Here is a 23,228-nt window from a genome sequence, read left to right as displayed (position 1 = left end):
CCAACCCTCACTGACCATTTCTTTAAGATGTTGGTATGTGAATGAGTGATGAGAATGCTCCTGGTCTCATTTCTTTACAGCCAAGAGAACGGAACACTGAAAAGTCACGATTGTGTCTTGATTTACAAATCGGAGACAGAGGGAAACAAAAACCACACGCCAGAGAGCAGCCTAATTGGACTCAGCACCAAGATGCTGAAAGTGAAGCAGCTAGAAGAAATTAACACGAGCTACAGCAGCAACAGGCTGGAGGAAATGACATTTTTCCAGTGCATGGAAGAGGTAGAGAAAGTGAAATGCTTTCTGGAAGAAAATGCCAGCGGACTGGATTCAAGATCTGGAAAGAATGGGGTAATTATATGCTGACCTAGTCTCCTAAAAAGTGTCAGTTCTACCTTGTCTTTTCTAATACCAAGAAGCCATTTCTCTGACCCTTTCTAGGTTCTATTTTGTCACTGGTGGGTAGAATTAAAGAAGCTGCGTGACAAGATAAATTCCACTTTGTTCCACTGAGCATTGTGGGTAAACTATTCAGTTGGGTTGGGTTAGCAGTTAGGAGGCCTTGATTGTGCCCTTGTCCCTGTAGGTGGCTCCACCGTGAAACTAGAGGCTTAGGAGTTACCAAGGGAGTTGTGGAGGTAGGGGTGTAGAGCCTTTGTCACCCTGGGTTCCATCCCTAGCACCTCCAAACTATGGTGCTGTTTGAAGAAGAGTCCTTTAAAATGATGGATTTGGACTTGAAATCCAGAGAAGCACTATGAGGGGTACAGTTGTTCTTCAGAGGTTTCTAATTTTCTGAAGACCTTGAGCTCCCCAGGGTGGAGCTATTGGAAGTGAAATCCAGAGGAGAGACAGGCAGGACTCACTGACCCTGTGTCCTCCACTGTGCAGAATGAGGGTGCTGAGCCCATGTCAGCGGTGTGTTCTTCCAGGGTCACTCAGTTCAACCAAGGGGCTGCCGTATCTGAATAACGCGATGATGGCTGCAGCACAGTGCCTGTTGTCCTACGAAGCATGTTTTTCCTTTTCTTTCTTTGGATGGGCTGGGGAGTGAATGGCCTGGAGCATGCTAAAAACGCGCTGCCCCGCTGAGCTACACCTCTGGGCCAAGGTGAGCATTCAGTCAGTGGGAGCCCTCAGCAGTGGCAGCAGCTCCCTCCCCAGCTCCCGCTCAGCATCGCTGAGCCACACTTTGCCTGTGCCTTTCTTCCAGCCCAAACAATGGTCCTTCACGTATTTATCCCCTCCCTAGACCTGCGCCTGTGGGCCAGGACCTCGTGTTGCCTGTCTCTGTGGACACGCTTGTTTACCCAGTCACTGGCATATAATAGGCAGCAGAAATTTCTGTGGTAGGAACAGATTGATGGGAGTGAATTCTGCATTCTGGTTGAGGGCTGGAGTCATTTTTAATAATCAGAACAAGTGATTCCTGCTAGGCAGCTTCAGAAAAACATCCTTCCTAGATCAGCTACTGCTCTGAAAAACACTACTCAGGTAGCAGAGCATTTCTAGTAACACAGTAGACAAGGAAATGGAGATACTGCATATAAAAAGCCTAGGAGGTATTTCACTGTACGTGAATGAGGAATGATAAAATGTGCTGGAGGGAAGAAATGAGTCAGGCTGAAACAGATTTTTTTGAGACCTCTGCTTTCCCTATGGGTTAATATTCTTCTCCCCTCCCCCCTCCCCCCTCCTCCTCCTCCTCCTTCTTCTTCTTGTCCTTCTCTTTCTCCTTGTTTTCTTTTATTTGTTTGAAATGGGGAATCACTGTTACCCACATTGGCCCTGAGCTCTTGGACTGAAGCCACCCTCTTGCCTCAGCCTCCTGAGCCTGGAACTATAGGCACACACCACTTAATGTGCCTGGCTACTTAATATTTTGCTCAATATAGCAAAAGAATAAATTTCCATAGGCAAAATCTGTGAGACATGAAAGACTTTCTCACTAGGCCTGTTAATATTTTAAACCAATAAACAGAAGGTTTGTTTCCATTCAGTTCATGAATTTCTGTAGGGCACAGAACACAAAATATCCTTCTTGAATAACTTCCTATAACTCTGAAATCATCAGCTAATTGATCATTTATATAAATTTGATTATTTTTCAAGTACGGTTTTTCTCCAATAAAATTTTTAAAGTAGGTAACCATTTTTAAAGAGCGAGACAATGGTAAGTTGGACCATAAATGTTCTTAGGAAGGATTACTTTTCTAGTTTCAACTTGTTCCAGAATGCTAGAAATCAATGATTTGGAAGTTACCTATGTTTTAGGAAAATTTCAGGAGAAGACAAAATGTCAAGTCTGAAGAAACCCTCGTAAAAGGGGGCTGCTGTCTCTTTTATCACTTTCTGGCTTCCGGCCGGCCGCAGTTGTTACTGTGGGGAGGAGGGAGGAAGAGGAGGACACGGGCCCCATTCAGCTTCTTATTTGTAAATGGAGAAGGGCCCAGAGACGTCAGCAGGGAGTTTCTCTCCAGCCATGGGGAGGTTGGATGGGTGCAGAGCTGTCCTTGTCCTAGGGCTAGGGTGCAGCATGCAGAGCCAGGCAGCCGGGCTTCCGGAGGCTCGGGTGTCCACAGGTATGCAGACCCTGCAGACGGGCGGGATTAACACGTCTCAGTCTTCTGCCAGGCCTGCAGTAAATCTTTACAATACCACTCTTTCCTCGCCAGGAACTGAAAAAAAAATGCTGCCAGTTTTCTCCCCTTCTCCCCTTTTCTCTTGGATCTCTTCTCTGAGAAGGTTAGTGCTGCTAATCACAGTAGAAACATTGCCCGGGTGCCCTGAGGAATTTACTCTGAATTTCAGACACTTAAAGTGCAAGTGCTTTCTAGAAGAGACAGTGCTATAGACCCAAGAACAGAAAAATTATACGCAAATTTAACAATCTCTATTTGTTAAAATAGTTGGATAAAACTCAAACTATTTTCCTTTTCCTGCTTTTTAGCCAGATTTTTCCATTTCATGTATTTTTCCTCCACTAACTTTATTTTTAGCTGTCTTTTCCTCTTTTTAAAATTTATTAAATACTACATGTTACACTTTTTTTCTTTCTTTGTATTTTATTAAGGTTTAATGCAATCTCTTTCACACACACATACACACGCACACACACACACTCCTACTTAATAAAAGACACTGATGCCACATAATGTTCTTAGACAACCACTTGGCTCTGCCTCCTTCTCACCATCTTCTGTGAATGACACCCATCCTTGCTTTGTTTTTGCGATGCTAGGGATTGAGCCCAGAGCTAGGTAAACAGTCTACCAACTAGCCACACCCCTAGCTCGTGACCCTGCTTTCTATACCTGAGATGCTATGTGCTCAATCTCTCGGCCCCTTGATTTTGCCTGGCTTTGTATACACCTTGGATACCTGTCCTCCACCCGAAAGGCATCATCCCAGGGACAGCAACTGTGGGACACCAGAGCGTGGGTGATTCTTCAACAAAAGTCTATACTGATAGGCTGAAAAGTGCATTGTCTTGGTCATATTTCAACCAAAGAGACAATACATTTTCCCCAAAAGTTAAAAAAAAATGTCCTCACAGGTCAATGCTCCCCAGCCATGCTCACAGGACTTATTTTTTTTTTTTCTTAATTTAAGCTCATTTTTAAAATTTAAAAATAACTTTATTATCAAACACACACACATACAGAAATTAAAACCATTCAAAGAAGAGCAGGATTTCTAAGTAGATTATTTCTGAGTTTATCCTAATCCTTATTGCTTTGTGTTTAAAAGTCTTCCTTAGTAAGGAATAATTCTTTTCTATAACCAGGCTTAGATTCTTCCATATCCCATCTTGGGACAGAAGATAAAGATGGCCCTAGTGGAAAGAGTCCCTCTCTGTCCCTGGCATGTTTCCCTGTCTGGTACTGAAGCTTGAGACCAAAGCAAACAAAATCTTTATCAACAGGATGTGCAAAAGGACAGAGTGGGTTTGAGTAAAGCGTGGAGCTCCCTAATTTGATTGCAGTGGGTGGATTTAATACCAGATGGTATTTCCTGACCAACTGCTATAAACTTGTGCATCAGCAGCCTTTAGAATGACTGCAACTGAGATCTCAAAATAGCATGGCTGAGGGTGGAGGTTTTGTGATTTTTAAAGTTGCTTTTCTCTAGCCCTTTTCTTTGCTCTTCTCCCCGCAAAGCTGGGAGAAACCTCCCCGCCTGGCAGAGGCCCAGCCTTGGCAGCAAATGCTAATTACAGTGCAGCCAGCAGACCTTGAACTGGGGACAAATGCATGCGTGCTGGCATAAATTATGGCCAGGAGGTCTCCTCGGCCCCTGCACCTGTTCTGGATCTGTCACACAAGCCCATCATACTTTTCCTTTTAAAGAGGCGGAATATCTGTGGATGGTGTAACTGGAGACAACCGTTGCTCTGCTCTGTGAGAATCCTCTGCTATGTGGCGACGCCCATCCTCAGCTCAGAGCAGGGAGGGACGGGCAGTGCTTGGAAAGTGACTGTGGTCCACCGGGGCAGGGCTGGCACCTATAAGTCAAGGGACTTCACAGCTGCTCCCAGAGAATGGACTCAACACTCAGAAGAAAAGACATCTGGCTCGTAGGTAGCGTGTGCCTTCTGTCGTCTTCAGTCCTTTGGCACCTCTTCCGGGCGGTGATGACGCGGGGAGGCCCCAGGCAGACACCTGCTCTTGAGGATGCTCAGGTAGAGAAATCCCTTTAACTGAGACACACCCGTTTTGCAATTGTGTTTCCAGCACGCCAGTGGTGCTTGTCACCGGCGATGCAGTGCTCGCCCTGGTGTGTCCTTGCCCGGACGACCGTCTCAGGAGGGGCCGGGTGACAGTAGTGGCATGGGCACCTCTCAGCACTTCCAACCACTACAGCAACTTTCAGGGACCCTCCAGGCGGCCGAGCCTGGTATGTATTAAAGTCAGTGATCTATTTTTAGGTGTGAGAGCTAAAAATAATGTCCACATTCTCTTCCTTCTTACATGCCCTACTTAGGAAAAGAAAAACCATAGGGGAAACATAGTTCCTCTTCCTTTTCTTGGAGAATCTCAGAAGAGTAGTAAGCCCTTCTGAGTGCAGCCTTTCAGGATTTCCCCTGGGATCTGTTGCCCTGTTGATTTCCATGTGAGACTGCAGCTATTCCAAGAATTCAGTCAGGAAAACAGCACACGTCTGGAGGAAGAGAAATAATGACTATTTTAAGGATTTCAGCACTTTTCAAGAGAGGGGTATTCCTGCCTAGGGAAACAGAATCCCACGGGAAGTATATTTTAGGATGTCTTACTTAAAAATTTTTTTTTCTTGTTGTTATCTTTCTCCCACCACTTTTACCTTGTCTTCCACTAAGATCGGATGATTAATTAAACCATTCCAAGATTTGTTGGCTCTTCCACATCTTTAATTCTTTCATCGATTAGCATATGGTAATTCCTAAAACAATCCTAGACAGTTCAGAAAAGACTGCAGAACCAGTCTGAATCGCTGTTGCAACTGGAAGGTGGGTCCTGGCTGTGTTCCTCAATCTTTTTTTCCTCTCATTATCATCTATCCTTTCTCAGAGCCTACGGGGGTTTTCCCCTCAGATGACCCCCTCCATGAAAGTCTATTTACTTACTTTAAAAAGTTTTATGTATTTACTTTTTGCAGTCCTGGGATCAAGCCCAGAGCCTTGCTTTTGCTAGGCAGGCACATCCCTCCAGCCCTTCCCATGAAGTTTTATCACCACAGATAAACTACACACCTGTCAATGCATTATATGTTTATGTGTGCTTCGTCCATAAAAAGAACAAGAACCAGTTTTCACTCCCTTGGGGTGCTATTTCCCCTCTTACCACAGCATGCTTTACAGTTAAAAAATTTCTTTGGGGGAGGCATGGGTGCTACTCCTCAATACCTGTGTATACATGCTCTGTGTACATCTTATTCTACGAGAAGGCACCAGCTCTCCCCCTGGGTGGTGCTGAGTGAACACAGCTCTCGGAGTCCTGCTTCCTGCTCACCGGGGCCTTCCCAGTGGTCCTGCTGCAGGGAGCATTATTGTGACCATGAAGCTCACTGTCAGATGAATCGCCAGATCCTAGAATGCTTCAATCAGTCATCTGATCTCAGTCGAGGACAAGGTGAAAGTGGTGGGAGAAAGCAGCAGCATTGAAAGTGAGATGTCCTAAAATATTATACCTGTCTTTAGGTCTGAGCTAACATCATAGTTATGTCTACGTTTTCAGACACGGCCACTGCTGCCCAAATGTTCATCGTTTTTACTGTTTTGCATATCTCCCATGGGAGATGTTAAGACGTTACATTTCTTCTGTGGGAAATGCAGGGGCTTTCATCTTCCATGTGGAAAAGGATGTGTCACTGAAACTATGAGAATGTGACCCTCTTGTGTTTCCCAATGAAAAAGGTTAGCAAAGAGTATAGTGGAGGTGTATTTTCAGAAAAGTTTTTGCTACTTTTCAACTATAAAGAAAAATCTCTCTTATGACAAATTTTACAACATGCCCTTTAACTTTTCCTATTTTTAGTTATTATTTAGAAATATTGGCAACCTATTATCGTAGAAATTTCTCCAAGCACAGCAGTTTCAGGAACTGTCTTTCATAGAGATATCAGAGAATTCCATTTGTAATATTAATGTACTCTGTATCCATTTGGAACATAAAGTGATTGAAAGGTTTTCCAGTGTATTGTGTATAAATAGATCCCTGCCCATATGAAGCTCAGGGTGCTTTAGACCAACCATGCAGATGAGGCCAATCTCAAAGTAATTGAAATTATGATAGCTTTATATCTCTTCTGTTATTTATTACGATTCGAGAAAATATCTTTCTTTCTCTAAAAGTAAAAACAACATAGTTAAAAATATAAATGAGCAAGTCAAGTCTGTGTTCCTAGGTTAGGGAATGGTTAACATACTTGATAATGAGATTCCTAAATATAGTCAGCCAAACTATGTCCCTCTCCACTACCTCAAACCATTGTGGTTGTAAAATCTACATTTATCTCTTAGTGTTCCCAGACTTCAGTTTGTCACAGACTGCGTTCATGTTTTTTGCTATAGAATGGGTCCTCTGCATCCTGGGTTGAGCATCTGTAGATTCAACCAACTGCGGATTGAAAATATGTCTAACAGTCATGTCTGTACTGAACATCTACAGCCTGATTCCTTGTCTGTGTTCCCTAAACAATATGCAATGACAACTATTCACTGCGCATTTGTGTTGTGTCTGGCATTGCAGGCCATCTAGGGAGGATTTAAAGTGTTTGGGAGGAGGTGCCCAGGTTCCATGGGAATCGTACCCCTCTTCTGTAAAGGACTGGGGAGTAGTCCCGGAACCAGCCTCCCCAGGGCACCAAGGGACCACTGTGTTTCATGTTGCCTTTATTCCTATTAACATTTCACACATCAGGTCATGTAAGTCATTTTTAGCAGAAGCAAAAGTAGAGTAAAATGATGATTTTGATGCATGACCGCAAATCACCTCAGCCTCAGGACACCTGGGCGATTTCTAGGTCTTTGCCCTGTTGCCCTCCCACCTCTCTCCTTTTCTGCCCACCACGTGGTGACACATGACAGAGGCCAGAGAGATGGTGAGGAGCAAGCTGCAGTAGAGTCCTGTCTCCGGAGAGCAGACAGAGAAAATGAGCAAGAAGAGGCGTTTATTACGGACGTGGCTATTGTGAAGTCACTCAGGTTCTTATGTGCCCAGCCCGAGTCTTTGACATGCTGCTCCCAAGATCCTACCCAAAGCAGAGCCTAGTGAGGGCCCGAGCTGTGCTTAGGTTGGAAATCGGCCCCCAGGCAAGGCGCCCCGAAAGGTGGAGAAGGAAGGGAACCTGGGGAGGCCCCCCACGCTGGCTGTGGGCAAGGTGACTCTCAGATAGGAGCATGCCCCCGGGCCCCCAGGTGCTACCCCCGCTGGCCAAAGGTAACTGGGCCGCTAGCATTCTCAGCGGCTTGTGTGTAAGTGCTGAGTCCCAGGAGGGCCCCTCCAGGAGGCCAGAGAACCTGGGTGAAGCCTGCAGTCTACCCTTGCAGGGGTCTGGTTGCCACAGCAACGGCGGGAGGAGAAGTGTGCGGAGGACAGGGAGAAGGGTTCCTGGAAACCCTCACTGTCAGCCTTTGAGGCAGCGCTGTGATCTCGCTGACCGCGGAGGGCTCATCTCCCTGCCCCGGATGCACTGCCGTAATTTAGAGGTGGGGCAGGGCTTTGACCTCAGCGGAGGGTCCCGAGCGTGGGCCGGAAAGCTACTGAGCACCACCGCACACCCGGCTTCCCGCATCCAGCAGACAGAGGTCTTGTTAAGGAGACACCTGTGGTCCGCGTGGCCTCGCTCCCCGCCTTTGGCCTCGAAGTGAACGCAGTCCGGTTTCTGCAGCCCCACTTGGCGCACAGAGTTGCTTTTAGAGCCGAGCACAGTGCTACGCTCACGTGAAAGGGCTTCAGCGGTCACTGTCACCAGTCCTTGCTCTCCTATGGCTTCAGCGTCCTTGGCCTCATGTCTTCTTACATCCGAAAACAGCTTCTGTAATGCTGTGTGGTGCCCCCTTGATGATTTTTTTTTTTTTTTTTTTTTTTTGTGGTTCTGCAGATTGATCCCAGGGCCTCTGCCCTGAGTTACATCTCCAGCCCCTCTCTGTTTAATTTTTAGTTGAGACAAGGTCTCCAAAACCGCGAGATAATGGCGCCCTCCAGTGGGCAAAAGTTGTAAAAACTAATTCGATCGAGCAGTGACTGTTACCGCTACACACTTTATTGATTTATTGATTAGTGCTGGGCATGACCTTCTTCCCTCATCCTGTCAGAGAACAAATCCTACATGTGACATGTGACTTTCGTTTTTAAAAAAAATCAATCCTTCATTTAAAATTATTAGCATGTATTAATTGTACATATTAATGGGGCTTAATGTGATATCTCCACATGCATACAGCAAGCTCTGATCAAATCTAGTGTCCTTTTATCCCCCCCCCCCAATCCTAACCTGTGTTAATCACTATTCTACATTTAGGTTGACTATAAAAGATTCCACATATGAGAGAGAACATGCAGTATTGTCTTTCTGGCTGATTTCACTCAATATGTTGTCCTCCCATTCCATCCACTTTGCTGCAGATGAGAGGTTCACATTCTTCCTCATGGCTGAATGATGCTCCGTTGTGTATATACACACACTCTTTATCCATTCATCTGCTGACTCCATGTCTTAGCTATTGTGAATAATGCTGCAATAAATGTGGGCATGCATGTATCTCTTTGGTATCCTGATTTCATATCCTTTGGACATATACCAGAAGTGGGATAGCTGGATCAGAGGATAGATCTAGTTTTTGTGTTTTGAAGAACCTCCATTCTGTTTTCCATATTGGCTGTACTAATTCACATTCCCACCAACACTGTACAAAAGTTCCTTTAAATGTATCTTGTATCTCTCCTTTTCCTTCCTAATGGAATGATGGCAAATGTGTTAGTCTCCCCACCTCCACTGTCACCTAAGGATGAGGGCAGATAGATGAGCTCTCATCAGGGACCATGAAGAAGAAGGAAGGACTCTACCCAGTCCAGCACGAATGAGATTCCATCCGGTACCAAGATTGGAGATGTCAACATGCCTTGGGAAACCAAAAGCTTTAAGCCAAAGCATAATGGCGGAGTTGTAGAATTTGAGGTGCCTGGGAACCTAGCAACATAGGCTGCACAGAACGAGAGACAAGGCGGGGCTTCCTATTGTGTCAGACAAACGCTACTCAGTATGCCACAGGAGCCAGGCAGTGCACAGCTCATTCCAATATGATGCGGGTAGAGGGCACCAAGCTCGATAAACTCTGAGGCTGTGACAGTGCCATCGTCAGTATAACAAAAGGGGCAAGAAGATTGCTTTACTGGCCTCTGGAACCTTTGTCTCTGGATGTCAGTGAACACCCTGACCTGACTTACCCAGCCGATAGACACCACACCACAGCCATATTCCACACCTGCCACTCGGTCCTTGTCTGAGAGCTGTCACTGCAGCTAAGCTAACGAGGCCACATAGGTACAGAGCAAGGCCTAAGAGGATGGCTGGGACGTCACTAGACAATGTTCAGCTCTTACCCTGGCTCGGCTGGTAACTTATCTGTAAGCATGTGGCTCTGTGCCTGGCTCAGAGATGCGACCCCAAATTTAATTTTTGCTCCCGTTTTTTTATTTGCCCCTATACCTTTGCTCGTTCTTTCTCCTCTTTTGTGGTCAGATTCAATTCTGTCCCCAGTTGGTTTTAACCTGACTGCCCCAATTTTTGTGGATTACGTGGTCCCTCAAGTACACTGTTTAGATACTCCGTGCCATGCTTTTTGGCTGGTTTTGGTGTTCTTTCTGGTACCTATTATGTAACAGGTAACCTCATCCACTCCCAGAAAGCTAGCACTTTCTCTCCAGGGGAATCATTCCCAGTATTTCTTTGTATCCCTCATAGGAGATATGCCCATTCTCATTTGTGTACTAGTTAGTAGCACCTTTTTATGTATAATTTCATATCTGAAGTCTTAGAAGTGAGGTCAATGATTAATAGACTTCTTTCAAGTATTCAGACAAAGTGACAAATAGAGCCAGACTTTGTATAGCAGAATTTGGAATGGCATCGAGTTTCATAGTTTTTCCCTGGAGCTTTCAGGCAGATCTACTTGAGGGGCATTTTAATCATTTCTAGATGCTGGAATCAATTTTGAGAGATCAGGGTGGTGGGACAGGCCCCAGCTTCCTTCACTCCCCTTCAGATCCCAGTGTCAGTAATGAGAAAAACGCCTGTCATCCTGGGAGCTTCCCGCCCCTTCTGAAGAACAGGGCAATCTAATTCTCTTAAGCCAAAATTCCTCTATTGGCTTTCACCCCGAAATAGCTCTCATAGAGTGAAAAGTGTTCATAGTGATAGCCAAAAGGCACTGCCCACATTCTGAAGTCTTTTTAGGAATCATCCTAGGAAAAAAACAATTTAAATTTAGTTTTGTTTGGGTTTGATATACTCTAATCTTGAATAGTTACTGTTTTATATGTGATGCAAAAATAGTCATTCTGCACAAACTAGAGACTTATGACTCCAGCTGGTGCCTGGTCAGGGCAGCACTAGGCCTACCCCACGCCTACCAAATAGGCATCTGCATTTTAACAAGGTTCCCAGGTAATTTTGGGGCACGGTGAAGTCTGAGAAGCATTATAGTATTCATTCTCTCCTGCAACTGGAAAATGAAGGGTTAACAATTATTCCTCCCCCAAAAAACCTGCTGAAAAGGTAATATTCGTAATTGCAATTGTGAACATACAGTAACGTGCATGTGTGTATTCATGTACATACAACTACACATGTATCAAGAGCACATGTGTGTATGGTATGTGTATGTGTGTGTGTTCTCCCAGGGGGTCTTGAGAATCTGGAAATATCCTTTCTTGAACATTTAAGAGCACATTTTTCTTGATAAAATAAATATGTCTAATTATAGTTCTTTCCATTAGACTTCCCAGGCAGACCAAACACAGAACTTGTCCCTGGGCCAGTCAGATAAGTGGAGCCAGGGCATGCACAGTCCCGCTCGTCCCTTAGGAAGCAGGTCTGGACACCCCGTTCCTGCCTGTCCGAGAGGAGGTGGCCCTGTGTTGAGGCGCCTGGAGACCACGCATCATGGAAATGCCTCGGCCTGCCCTTGGTGCGAGCGGCAGGTGGTTTAACTGAAAGCCCTGTGTGCTGAGTAGAGGAACAGCCGTGAGAGTCTCTCTTGTTACCAAGCCTCTCCTGGCAGGTGCTTGCTGGCCAGCATTTACAGACATGAGCAGTGTGGCAGGGCTATCGAATCCCACTGATTGTGCCGTCCCTAGCTTTAGGGTGGCTTTCTGTCCACGAGTTTCCAGGTTCAAGTGGAAAGGAGCTGGGGGTGGGGGTCCATGTGGGTCTTCCACAGGCAGTCAGAGGCCTTGACTGTGAGCAGGTTGTGGGGTGTTCGGATGCTCATTGCTCCCCGGTGATGAGACTCACTGGAAACCCATCACCCATCACCTGGTGTCAGTGTGCAGAGGCCCAGCCCTCTCGGACCCTAAAGCAGACATTGGATGAGTGGGAACCCATGTCTGTTGTTGTTTTGTGTTTATTTGAACCCAGGGCCTTTGGAGTGAGCTACATCCCCGGGCTCTTTAAAAATTTTTTTAAACAAGGTCTTACTAAGTCACTAAGTTTCCCAGGCTGAGTTTGAACTTGTGATCCTCCTGCTTCAGTGTTCCAAAAAGTGCTGGGATTAGAGGCGTGCACCGCCATGCCTGGCTGGAACTTGCGACTTTAATAACCCTCTATGGGTCTTAATGAGAAGTGCAGTTAGCACTGCTCCAGCGAAGCCACTGGACTACTACCCAGCTCACAGTTGTTCTTCACCTTTTATGCTCATTTTTATCAGGGGAGGATGCGGCAACTAAGATGATACAGTGTAGCTGCTGGGTGCTGGTTAGACTGTCAATCAATCAATCTTATTTTAGACATAAACATTAAAATATTTGACCTCTTTCCAGGCTATCTTCAGTCCTAACTCCTACAGTGGAGTTAGTTTTGTGACCACTGAAACTTCTTTGTCTGTAGAATGAGGCTGACAACAACCCAGATCTCTTCCGTGCCCTGGGGTTCCGAGTAAACACTGCACCCTGGTGAGCTGATACTGCTGAGATTCTTGCTCCTCTGCTGCTGACTTGTTTGTGAGGTCTCTGGGTCTCTGGGCATTGTGAATACATGGAGAGTTGTGAGGCCTGGAGTTTCTATGCACATATTTCCATTTCCACCAGAACCCTACCCATTTTGGGGATGGGAAGGTTGCTAGGGATGGAACCCAGGGCCGAATGCATGGTGAGCTCAAGCTCTCCCACTGATCTACATCCCACCTCTGTGTTGTGTCAAGTCTGGAGTAGGCAATGCATTATGGGACGGAAATTTTCGTTCTCTTGTCACCTGCTGAGTGGAGAAAACTTTCTCTGATAGAAGGCTAGCATCTTTCAGAGTTTGTTATGAAAGACCTAAAAGGTGGCCAAGAGACCAAAGGTAGATGGCACAGGATGAAACCAGGAGGTTAAAAATAATCAAGAGAAGATTCATCTCGTGGGATGGTTTGACGAAGAGCTGAGTTGAGAATCACTGCTCTATGAGAAAATACGCAGAAGCGCCTTTCTTATAATAATTATAATAAAGCAAACTTTCCTGGAAGCTACTTGAGAAACAGAGTGAAATTCAACTCTCCCCATTAGCCCTCAGCACGTCTGCAAACAGATGGAGAGAGCAGGTGGAGACGGGGTCAAGCAAGGCTGCAGGTGGGGGAATTGAGGCGAGACTTTGGGGGAGCAGCCAAGATTGGGGTGGCGGGAGCCCAGGCCTTATGCAACCTGGGGTCACTCTCCAGAGAGCTGAGGCGCCGGCACAGTCCCTTTGGCCTGGCCTGAAAACCCTCCTAGACTCTCAGTTTTCTAGCTGTAGAGGAAGCCTCAGCGTTCTCCCAGAATGTTGATCCCCGCCCCCTGCATCAGCTTCGCCAGGTCTCAGGGCCCACTCGGTCCAGTCAGGCACAGGGCGGCCCTGTAGGTCACTTCAGGGCTTGGCTGATGGACCTGGCCAAGGCCAGGGTCCACTTAAGTAAACTCCACGTCTATATTTGGGGTCCAGGTGGGAGGCACTGTGACTTGGGCCTTTTTCTTAGTCACTTAGGACTTTTTCTACTCTGCTCAAGTCAGAGGAGCTTATTAAGTATTTCCTGAGTACCCCAACATCCACAGGGGCCTATAGAGGAGGCCAAAGAAATGGAGTTGCTTGTGCCTCTCATGATTAGACATTGAATCTATACAAATGAATCTAGCTTGCTGAGCGGGCGTTTGAAGCATGGGGTTTAGGGTTATTGCTGTCATCGTAATATTGCTAAAACTGTTACTCTAGGAGTTTGACATTTTGTTGAGGTTGACACATCTGGTTACATGAATGAGGAAAAAACTAAGACCGGGCAAAATGTAGCCTGGGTCTTGGAGATCTTTCAGGTGTGTCCCACAGGGCCAGGAGCACTGGCCCAGATGACCTGCAGGGCTTTCTCTACTCTCACTGAAGTTTCCTGACAAAAGGAGTCTGAGTGCTGTTCCCTTCTCCACTGTGGACAGGGACATGGCGACTGGCTCTCTTCTTGCTGCCACTTTCCCATATTTAGCAATCTCCTTAAAACTCCACCTGCAGAGCCAAACCTCCAGATGTTATAGCTTGGATGCGCAATGTTCCTCAAAGCCCCGTATGTTGCAGATTTTGGCCCCAGCTTGGTGCTTCTGGGAGGCTGGAAGCTTCAAGAGGCAGAGCCAGGAAGGAGCTCTTCGGGTCACTGGGGCGTGGCCTCAAAAGGGGGCATGTTTCTTTCCTTTGCTTCTTTGTTCATAAGGTGAGCCATTTTGCTCCAATGCACAATCCTATCACAATGCCTTGCCAAAGGCCCAAAAGCAGTAGACTAGAACCTCTAAAACTGCGAGCCAAAATAGCCCATTTCTCTTTATAAGTTGATTATCTCAGGTATTTATTATAACGGAAAGCCATCTAACACAGTGTATAAAATCAGAGTCCCAGGGAACGGCATCATGAGTGTTCACTGAGCACCTGGTTTGTTGGTGAGGGAGGGAGGAGGTTGCATTAGTGAATAAAAGAACCAGCTCCTACCTCCCAATCTTATAAAGAAGAGATGGCATTGGAAAGGGAGCTAAGATTGACAAGAGAGATGTCGAAGGGGTCCAGAGCAAGAGGATTTTACCTAATATGTAGGGATTTTAGGGACGATCTCTTTGAGCAAGTGAAGTTTTCATCCTAAACCTGAAGGGCGCTGAGGTTTAAGGCCAGGTGGCAGCGAGGTGGCTGTAAAGCTTCGGGGCCGAGGGAAGCAATGTGAAGTGAGCGATTAGGGGTGCGGGCTGTGGGTCAGTAGCTGGGGCCTTGTCAGACCAACCTAACTGGAGTCTGGGGAGAGGGGAGCCTCTGGGCAGCCCGGAGCTGAGACCCCAGATGCTGCCTGTTCCATCTCCAGACAGTGCTACTTCCTGCGGATGTTCCTCCCATCTTTGGCGCATCGTTAAAGGGTAGTCCTGGCAGTTGCAGGGCTCGTTCCCAGGACTTCTTAGAAATGAAATTATACTTGGTGCTGTTTCCCTTCCCTCTGAAATTCCTGTTGCTGTATTTTTGGTGTATTTAGGGGAGTGAAAAGCATTACTTACCTCTAGCTTTCCATGCCTCTTCTGAAGACTAGTTTCTTTAAAAGACTTTTTAAAAAGGCTGTCCAGCTTGAATTAACTTTTCTGTAAGGAAAGGTCTTTTGTGGTTTATAAATTTTTATGCAGGATGCTAACTGCCAGGATATTCTTGGACCACAGCCAGGGCCTTAAGCGGCCCCTGTAACAGCTGAGAGAGGCCAGCCCGACCTGCACCTGGACACAGGGTCCTTTTATCCTTCTCATTCAAAGTCATGACACCTCCCAGTTTCAACCTGAGGACATTAAGAATTTTCTCTTAAAATCCATTTCCTGGAAGCAAGCCTTTCCTGTGCTGATGGGTAATTTTTCACTTCATGTTTTCTTAAGGTGCACACATTCTATTTTTTCCCTCTTGCACATAACAGGGAAAAACCCAGGGTGTGGAGGTCCGTGGAAGGTTCTCCTCTGTATGAAGTAATACAGGCCATTTCTATCCTGGACCTGAAATACTTCGTTAACCACAGGAATTTCATACTGCCCTATTCATCCCTTGCTCCTCCTCGGACACTGGACTGATTCTTTGGATGCAAACTGCCGAGTAAGAAAACGTTGCTTGCTCATGAGCCTCTCAGATGCCCGGGCCTTTAACCACACAGGGCTGCTCTCCGCCCATGGCCTGGAGCCCTTATTCCATGATGCAATGCAGGAAAACTGGAGTTTTGAGACCTAAGCCCTGGCCTGTGCTTTCTGCATCCCTTATTCTCCCTACCCTCCTGGGATGGAGAGTCACTGTAAGCTTACAAACTGCATTCCCGCAGGATTAAAAAGATGCTTCCTTGGGGCAGTCAGTGGGCAGGACCTCCCTCTTCAGGCCTCATGGACTCAGGTCTCAACGCCACCTGAGGGTGAAGGAGAGACCCTTGTGCGTGGGTGCAGCCCAAGGAGCGCAACTGGCTTTCAGCAAGTCTGCCCCCGGGGGTGTCAGTGCAGCCCGCCTCACCCGCAGGTGGGCATCTTGCTGACCCTCATCTTTGCACTTCATCCTTAGCTGGCTGTCCGCTCACTGTCACTGCACCGAAGCCACTTTACTGGGAAGACTCCAGACACCGCCATTGTGAAGGGAGGGTAGTGGGCTTTTTCAGTGACTCAGCGTTTGACCATTGCCAACTGTGTATCTGTCTGGTTGGAGGGATGGAGTTGTCTTAAACCTGTGGCTTTGCTGAACGGTATTTCTTGAGTGCCCTTCTGGGTTCTGTAAGTGGGGGAAAGGTCACAGAAGCCATTGCCTCTGAGGTAGTGTCCTTAGGGTTTGTCAGGAACTTTTCTCCCTATGGTGTTGGGAGATGAATGCTGAAAGATGGCCTAGAAAGCCATAAAACGAGCTTCCACTCCCTCCCCTGTGAGGTTCAAAGTTATTAAACACATCTGATGAACGGAGGCCTGTGGTCTGGGGAGCATCCCAAGTGCTGAAGAGAGAGTGCTTGTGGGAACTGGTCCCCTCCCCTGCTGTGGGCAAGGTCAAAGACAGGGCTGCCAAAGACACGGGCCTTCCCCATGAATTCCAAATGTCACACATGCAACGGATCCTCTTTAGCATATCCAGGAAATATTTGGGGGACCCTTCTATGGCAATCCAGTATTTGTTTCTTGTGTGAGCTTCTAACTTCCAAGGACATCCTGCGATTTCACTTGCATGGAGACAGGGATTGAGGCCAGCCCTGGAGGTATCTATGTCACAAGAGTGGGCTAAAGGCTGGGGTCTTGGGAGTCGGAGTGTGAGCACAGGTGGTGGGCTGTGACCCAGAGGGAATGAGAACGTCTCTGAAGCACTGTGCTGTGCATTCAAACAGCAGCCAGCGAAGACTTCATTCTCCTACTGGACTCTGGGATGGCAAAATGGCGACAGCAACAGAAGGCAGAAGTACGAAGTGCCGGCCCTTGCGGGCACCTGGTGGTCTGCAGCTCTGCCTCTGAGGGGAGAAGCAGGCAGCTTCTTGGGCCTGGGTGTGGGTTGGTTGGACCCAGCAAGACTGAGATGCCAGGGAGTCTGTAGATGAAGAGGCGGGGGCTTAAAGATCAAGAAAAGCCAGATGTGAAATCACTTAAAACCCACACTGGGACGAGAAAGAAGCCTGCCAGGTGCAGAGGAATTCTGGTCACTGTGGTAACCGGAAGAGAAGAGAAATACATTCCCAGACTCACCTCCCCACGGTGTGTGACTAGGGAGCCAGTGGGTGAGGGGCTGAGGGAGGGCACCTCGGGCACAACCTGCAGATGCTGGAAAAGGATGCTTCGGAAGACGAGGGTGCGGGCCAGGAGGTCTCCTGGCCACAGAGGGCCGGATTAAAGAGCCATGTGCCCACCTCCCCAAGGCTGGGCTTTACCAAACATTTTTTTAAAGTATCTCTTTCTTTAGACAATAAATTCATGATGAATATAAATTTGGTCCCTCCAGAGGGCCGAGGATCCAAGCCTCTCCCTTTCTGCAGAAAACAGTAAGGATTCAATGTGTTTCAGTATATGTGCTGCCAAAGCGAGCACGTGGATTCAATGTGTTTCACAGATGAAAACTATTGCCAAACAAATATAAAGAGGACCCAATTCTCTATTCTGTGTGTGTCTGATGCATTTGTTGGAACTTTGTTTTTCAATCTGTAGTTCCTGGAAAGAATATATATATAATAGTATATATATATTCATACTATATATATATAGTATGAATATATATTATATATATTAGTATATATATAATATAGTATTATATATAGTATTATATAGAGAGTATATATATATAGTAGTATTATATATGTATAGTAGTGCTGGAGTTTGAGCCAGAGCCTTATGCACAGCAGGCAAGTGCTCTGCCTTTGAGCTACACCCCTGGCACTTGGATCTTTGAAAAATGGACACATCAGCCCTGCCACTTAGCATCCCTGTGACCTTGGACTCATTACTTAACCTTTGTGTGCCTCAGCTTACTTGTTGTAGAAAGGGGCAGGTGGTTGAGCACACAGAAAGAGGTGCACATGATAGAAGTGCTGTGCCGGGGCCGTTGCGAGCTCTTCATAAATGTCACATATTGCCAGTAATAATAATGACACACGAAACAACCATTTCTTAAAAATTTTGAGCCCTGGTGTTGACCTATGAAATCAAAACTTCCATCGTCCTGTGTTAAGTGCAGCCTTGAGGAATTCTTAGGCATTCCAACATTTCGGAAGCACTGATTTGTTTTCTACAAAAAATGTCTGTCCTGGGGTCCCCCTGCTCACTGATGCTTGGGCTGGGGTTTGCACTTGACACTGTGGGGGAGAGGGCGGAGCTCTGTGGGGCTCCCTGCCCCCAACTCAGGCTGCCCTTTTTCCTGGCTTTCCTTCTGCCCATCTCAACTTCCATTGAATTCTGAAAGCTTCGCAGGGCTTTCCAGAGTCTTGCTCTTTCTTTGCGGCTAGAATCTTAGAGCAGTGGAAAGTTTTTCATGTTTGAGGCTGAACTGTGGCTTTCCTTTGTTTTACAAGGTAACAGCCTTTGATTTTTACTTAGTTAATGGAGCCCATTCTTTAAGATTCATGAAGATTGAAAAAGAGATCAAAACCAGCAAATTCCTTCCGCCCTTTGGGTTTCGGCCTTTCTGCCTGCCCCTCTCCTCTCTGAAACCACACAGTGAGCTTTGGGGACCACCTTTTAGATCACAGGGTCCGACACAATTACAATGTTAAAGCATTAGGTGTCACCAAGTCGGTCTCTCCTGCTGGGAGGTCTAGCGCTGTGGAAGATATTTACACAGATCGTCTGGGCCTTGGTCTGGGTTGTCGTTTGGTTCATTATATAGCAGTGGAAACTAAGGATTTGGGGGCTACTTCGGTTTGGGCTTCCTTAGAGGCATTGACCTTTCTCTGTGCTTTCTCACTCATCTTCAGTAGTGACCCAACAACTCTGGGCATGGCTTTTGTCTCCTCCAAATTGGAGTAGCTTTTTCAGTTGTAGAAGGAGAGCATGTGCAGGTTGGAGTCTGCTCAGTCTGTGGCCTAACACTGAGTCCTGACTTCATGCCAGCTACTTGTCTAAAACCCCTTAAAACCATTTCCTGGAGAAATGGCTATGGTTTTGTGTACCCAGAGCTCCTTCCTCCTCTCACCTACTACATCTTCTCTGCATTTTATTGTATCTGTCTGTAACCGGAAACATTTTACTTTTTTGCAAATCTGCTGTTAGAGTCTCAATGCTGTTTTTGGATCTTCATAAGGAATATATATTTCCTAAATACATTGAATATGTCGATTATTCCCATAGACTTTTCAGTAGTGTTTGAATACCCTTAATTCCATGAGATATTTGCTAATGTGTGCAACTGATAATGAGAGAAATTGGCCAAGGGGATGGCTCAGTGCCCTTGGCCATTGCTTGCTCCTTGGGAAACCCCTTAGAATAAATGTTTTAAAGATAAGACACCACAAATGCTCACTTTGAAATACAGAAATGGACCTGCCAAATACTGAGCTCATTCTGGACTGGAACACAGAGTGAAGCAGAAAGCAGAAAACTTGTAGATAGATGACCATTCATCAGGGACATCATAAAGAAGGTTCAAGCTGGAGACATGCATTCACATGGCCCCTCCAAACTGTAGGATTCTTTGATTTTTGTTTGTGTGTTTGTTTTTTTGGCTTTTGTTATTGTTGTTGTTGTTGAATCCTGATGTATTTCAAATTCTGATGTCTATATCACCAGGACACATGAAGTTATTTTTTTTCAAATGCTCTGCTTATTTAGATTTAATTATATACTAAGCTCAACATCCTACTTATCTACAACATATTCTCAAGTTATGCAGTTTTAGTATGCTTGAATTGTTTATGTTATGAACTTAAACTTAGAAAATCATCTAGTAGAATAGGAGGATCTTCCTGTCACATGCTCTTTATCACCATCAAGACATTTGCTGATTTCTATTTGTGTGGTGCTGAGATATGCACACTGCTTAGAAAGTTAGACTAGGTTGGGCTTTACTAGTTATTTCATAACAAAATAGATTCCCTCCAGACATCTGTAAATAATGAACTTAAAAGTAGATCAGATGTCCTGGACTTTTTAGTAACAGATAATAAAGCCTAAAGGATGAATTTCTGTAGTGTGATTTTTTAATTTAGTGTGTCTGATTTCCATCACTGCAGTAGATACCAGAGACAATCACATACAGGAGAAAAGTTCATTTTGGTTCACAGTTTTGGAGGGTTCAGTCCATGATCAAATCAGGCCAATTCATCGCTTGTAAGGGAAGAGGGGAAAGGAGAGCACATCATGGTAGGAGCAAACCACACGTCTCTTGGCCAGGAAGTGAAAAACAGTGAGGCAAGGGCTGGAGCCCCACAGTCCCCTTGGAGGGTGCCTCGCACTAGTGCCAAGGTGGAGACCGAGCCTTTAATATATGTTTGTTTGGTTGGTTTTGGTATTGGGGATCGAACTCAGGACCTTGTGCTTTTGAGGCAGGTGGCGGAACCACTGAGCTAGATCCCTGGTTAGGGGACATTTAAGATGCAAACTTTAGCACTTAGTCAAGGAAACAAGACAGACGGAGGAGAAGGAGGAGGAGGAGAGAGAGAGAGAGAGAGAAAGAGAGAGAGACACTTTATTCTTTCTCATTCTTTCCTTCAAACTTTCTCCTAATCCTTCACTCTTTCTTTCTTCTGTGCCAGATGACAAAAGATCCCTAAATGCCTTCCTTCATGACATGGGGCTTGGTTTCTCCCCAGCTGGATTGAAGTCATGGGCACCCTTTATTAGCCCTGTAGATCTGAACCCTCCAGGTTCCTGTCAGTCCTTACTGTGCCCCTCCCCAGAACAAACCCCTGCTGGCACCTCAGAGCAGGAATTCAGGGGACACAGGTTTGGGTGATGATGGCTAGGTGGGTACTGGAATGTGGATAGTCATCTGTAGTAGATGGTGGATGTGGAGAAGAAATGTCACTCTAGGCTGCAGGGAGATTGAAGGAGGACAAGGTTGGGGTTAAGATGATCTATCAATACAGCCAGTGCAAAGAGTGCCCCAAATGGAAAAAATAAATATGAGTAGAAGACAACCAAGTTGCCTGAGAGCCCAGAAATAGCAACCTGGAGAAGGGTGTCTGTCTGGCCCGAGATGACAAGAGCCTGAGTTATCCACAGCCTGACCACTCTGAGTTCTCACTGAAGATGCAAAAAACCCAAACCGGAAGTTGACAGCTGATGAGGAGCTCTGACCCGGCCACAGTGAAGAGGAAACATGGAAAAGTTATACAAAGTCAAAGAACAAATGCATACCCTGGGATGCCAGTGAGCATGGGAGAAACTGGGTAACAGTCAGGGAAGCCTCCCACCCCAGTTATTCTGAGAAACCTTTGCATCCTTTGTATTTCCATTTATGTGGTTGCTGAATTGCTTGAGCAAGTTTGCTTCAAATTTGGAGCTCTCTAGGAGACTGAGGCAGAGGGACCACAAGTTTAGCCCAGCCTGGTAAATTTAGCAACTTTGACAGATCCAGTCTCGAAATTTAAAAATAAACATAAAAAAGGGCTAGAAACATAGCTCAATGCAAAGGCTCTAGGTTCAATCCCCAGTTCAGAGAGAGAGAGAGAGAGAGAGAGAGAGAGAGAGAGAGAAAAGAAAAATAAAAACCTCTTCCTGATGTTCCATAAGGAAGGAAAACAGAAATGTTATGCTTCAAACCTTACTTAATTATCTTAAGAATTTTTTTTTTTGGTACTGGGGATTGAACTCGGGTCCTTGTGCTTTTGAGGCAGGTAGCTGCCGGAACCACTGAACTAAATCCCCAGCCCCAATCTTAAGAATTATTAGCACTCACATAGTTTTTTTTGTAAATTAAAGAAGTGAAAATATGAGAAGCTGCCAAATTATTAAAAATGCAAATTATTGAGGTGATGCAATAAGTCTCCAATTGTCATGCTAAAAATTGGGGCAACTCATTGATAACTAAAACATATATATATATATATGTATAATGTGAATAATATTTTTACATAGCAATCTTTATTTTTGGTATTCATTACATTCATATGTTTTGAAAGTCAGTTTCATACACTTTTAGTGAAAACAGCAGTCCCTTCTCTTTTGTTCCCACTTTCCCTTCACCAGAGGTAAACATTTTCATTTGTTTTATCTGATTCTTTTTTAGTTACCTCCATATGTCTAAATAACAAGTCTGTGTCCCTTGGGCTTTTCATACTTAGGCTTTAAGAACTGACTCCTATAAAGATAAGGGTTATATCTCTTTTATTTTCCAATGCCAGTGTACACAAACACACACATAAGCACCCAGATACTTTTTTTCCATGGTCAATCTTTTTTTGACACTCAGTTTTTTTGTTTTTTAGGGTTTTTTTGGTACTGGGGATCGAACTTGGGACCTTGCACGTGCAAGGCAGGCGCTAGAACCACTGAGCTAAATCCCAGGCCCTTGACACACAGTTTTATGTCCTGGTTCCTGCTCCCATTCTCCTAACATGATTATAATTTTTGGTTAAAAAAATTCAATGTTTCAAATACTGTGATTTTGAGAATGTCTGTCATGGCTGAAAGCAATATAGAGCAATAATATCAACTTTTACTTCTTTCTTGGCTTTTTATTTTTCCTGGAGTTATTTTTGTCTTGATTTAAAAAACTTTTTTTTGTGGTACCCAGGATGGAACTCAGGATCTTGCCCTTGCAAGGCAGGTGCAAGGAACTGAGCTAAATCCCTGGCCCAACAAACATTTGGTGGTTTTTTTTTAATACGATACATGACTATTTCAAAACTATATACTAATTGGCTAAATTCTTTCTACACACCTTCAGATGTATTAGCTATTCTATCAATTTTATCTTCTAGAAGAAATTCCTGCAAAACACCTGTGATCAACTGCTTTTGACTTTGTTCCACTCTACATGTTTTCCCCTGAGGGTGAGTCACAGAGGGTACCGTGGGGTTCCACCCCACCTTGGTTGGATCGCCCATGTTGGATGCCCTTTGCTTTTCTTTCTTCCATTAATCC

The 23,228-nt window shown here is 45.5% G+C and overlaps 1 protein-coding gene across 19 annotated transcripts in view; it reads left to right on the top strand.

Moving 5' to 3' along the window:
- The window catches only part of Mylk4 (myosin light chain kinase family member 4), a 95,392-nt gene that overhangs the window by 21,817 nt on the left and 50,347 nt on the right, over nucleotides 1–23,228 (top strand). For 15 of the 19 annotated variants that reach the window (XM_087181723.1, XM_087181715.1, XM_087181725.1 and 12 more), the window contains one exon: nucleotides 81–351. In XM_087181723.1, coding sequence (XP_087037849.1) covers nucleotides 81–351 — 271 coding nt within the window. Of the gene's footprint in view, nucleotides 1–80; nucleotides 352–4,160; nucleotides 4,682–23,228 lie in introns of those variants that run through there. The other 4 variants (XM_087181727.1, XM_087181729.1, XM_087181730.1 and 1 more) reach the window with 2 other exon arrangements.

The sequence above is a fragment of the Heterocephalus glaber genome, unplaced genomic scaffold (genome assembly GCF_053883595.1).
Source record: "Heterocephalus glaber isolate CG9 unplaced genomic scaffold, H.glaber_assembly_v1.0 deba00001472, whole genome shotgun sequence".
Lineage (NCBI taxonomy): Eukaryota > Metazoa > Chordata > Mammalia > Rodentia > Bathyergidae > Heterocephalus > Heterocephalus glaber.
The sequence above is the reverse complement of the archived record's forward strand: the minus strand, read 5'-3'. Positions and strand labels throughout refer to the sequence as shown.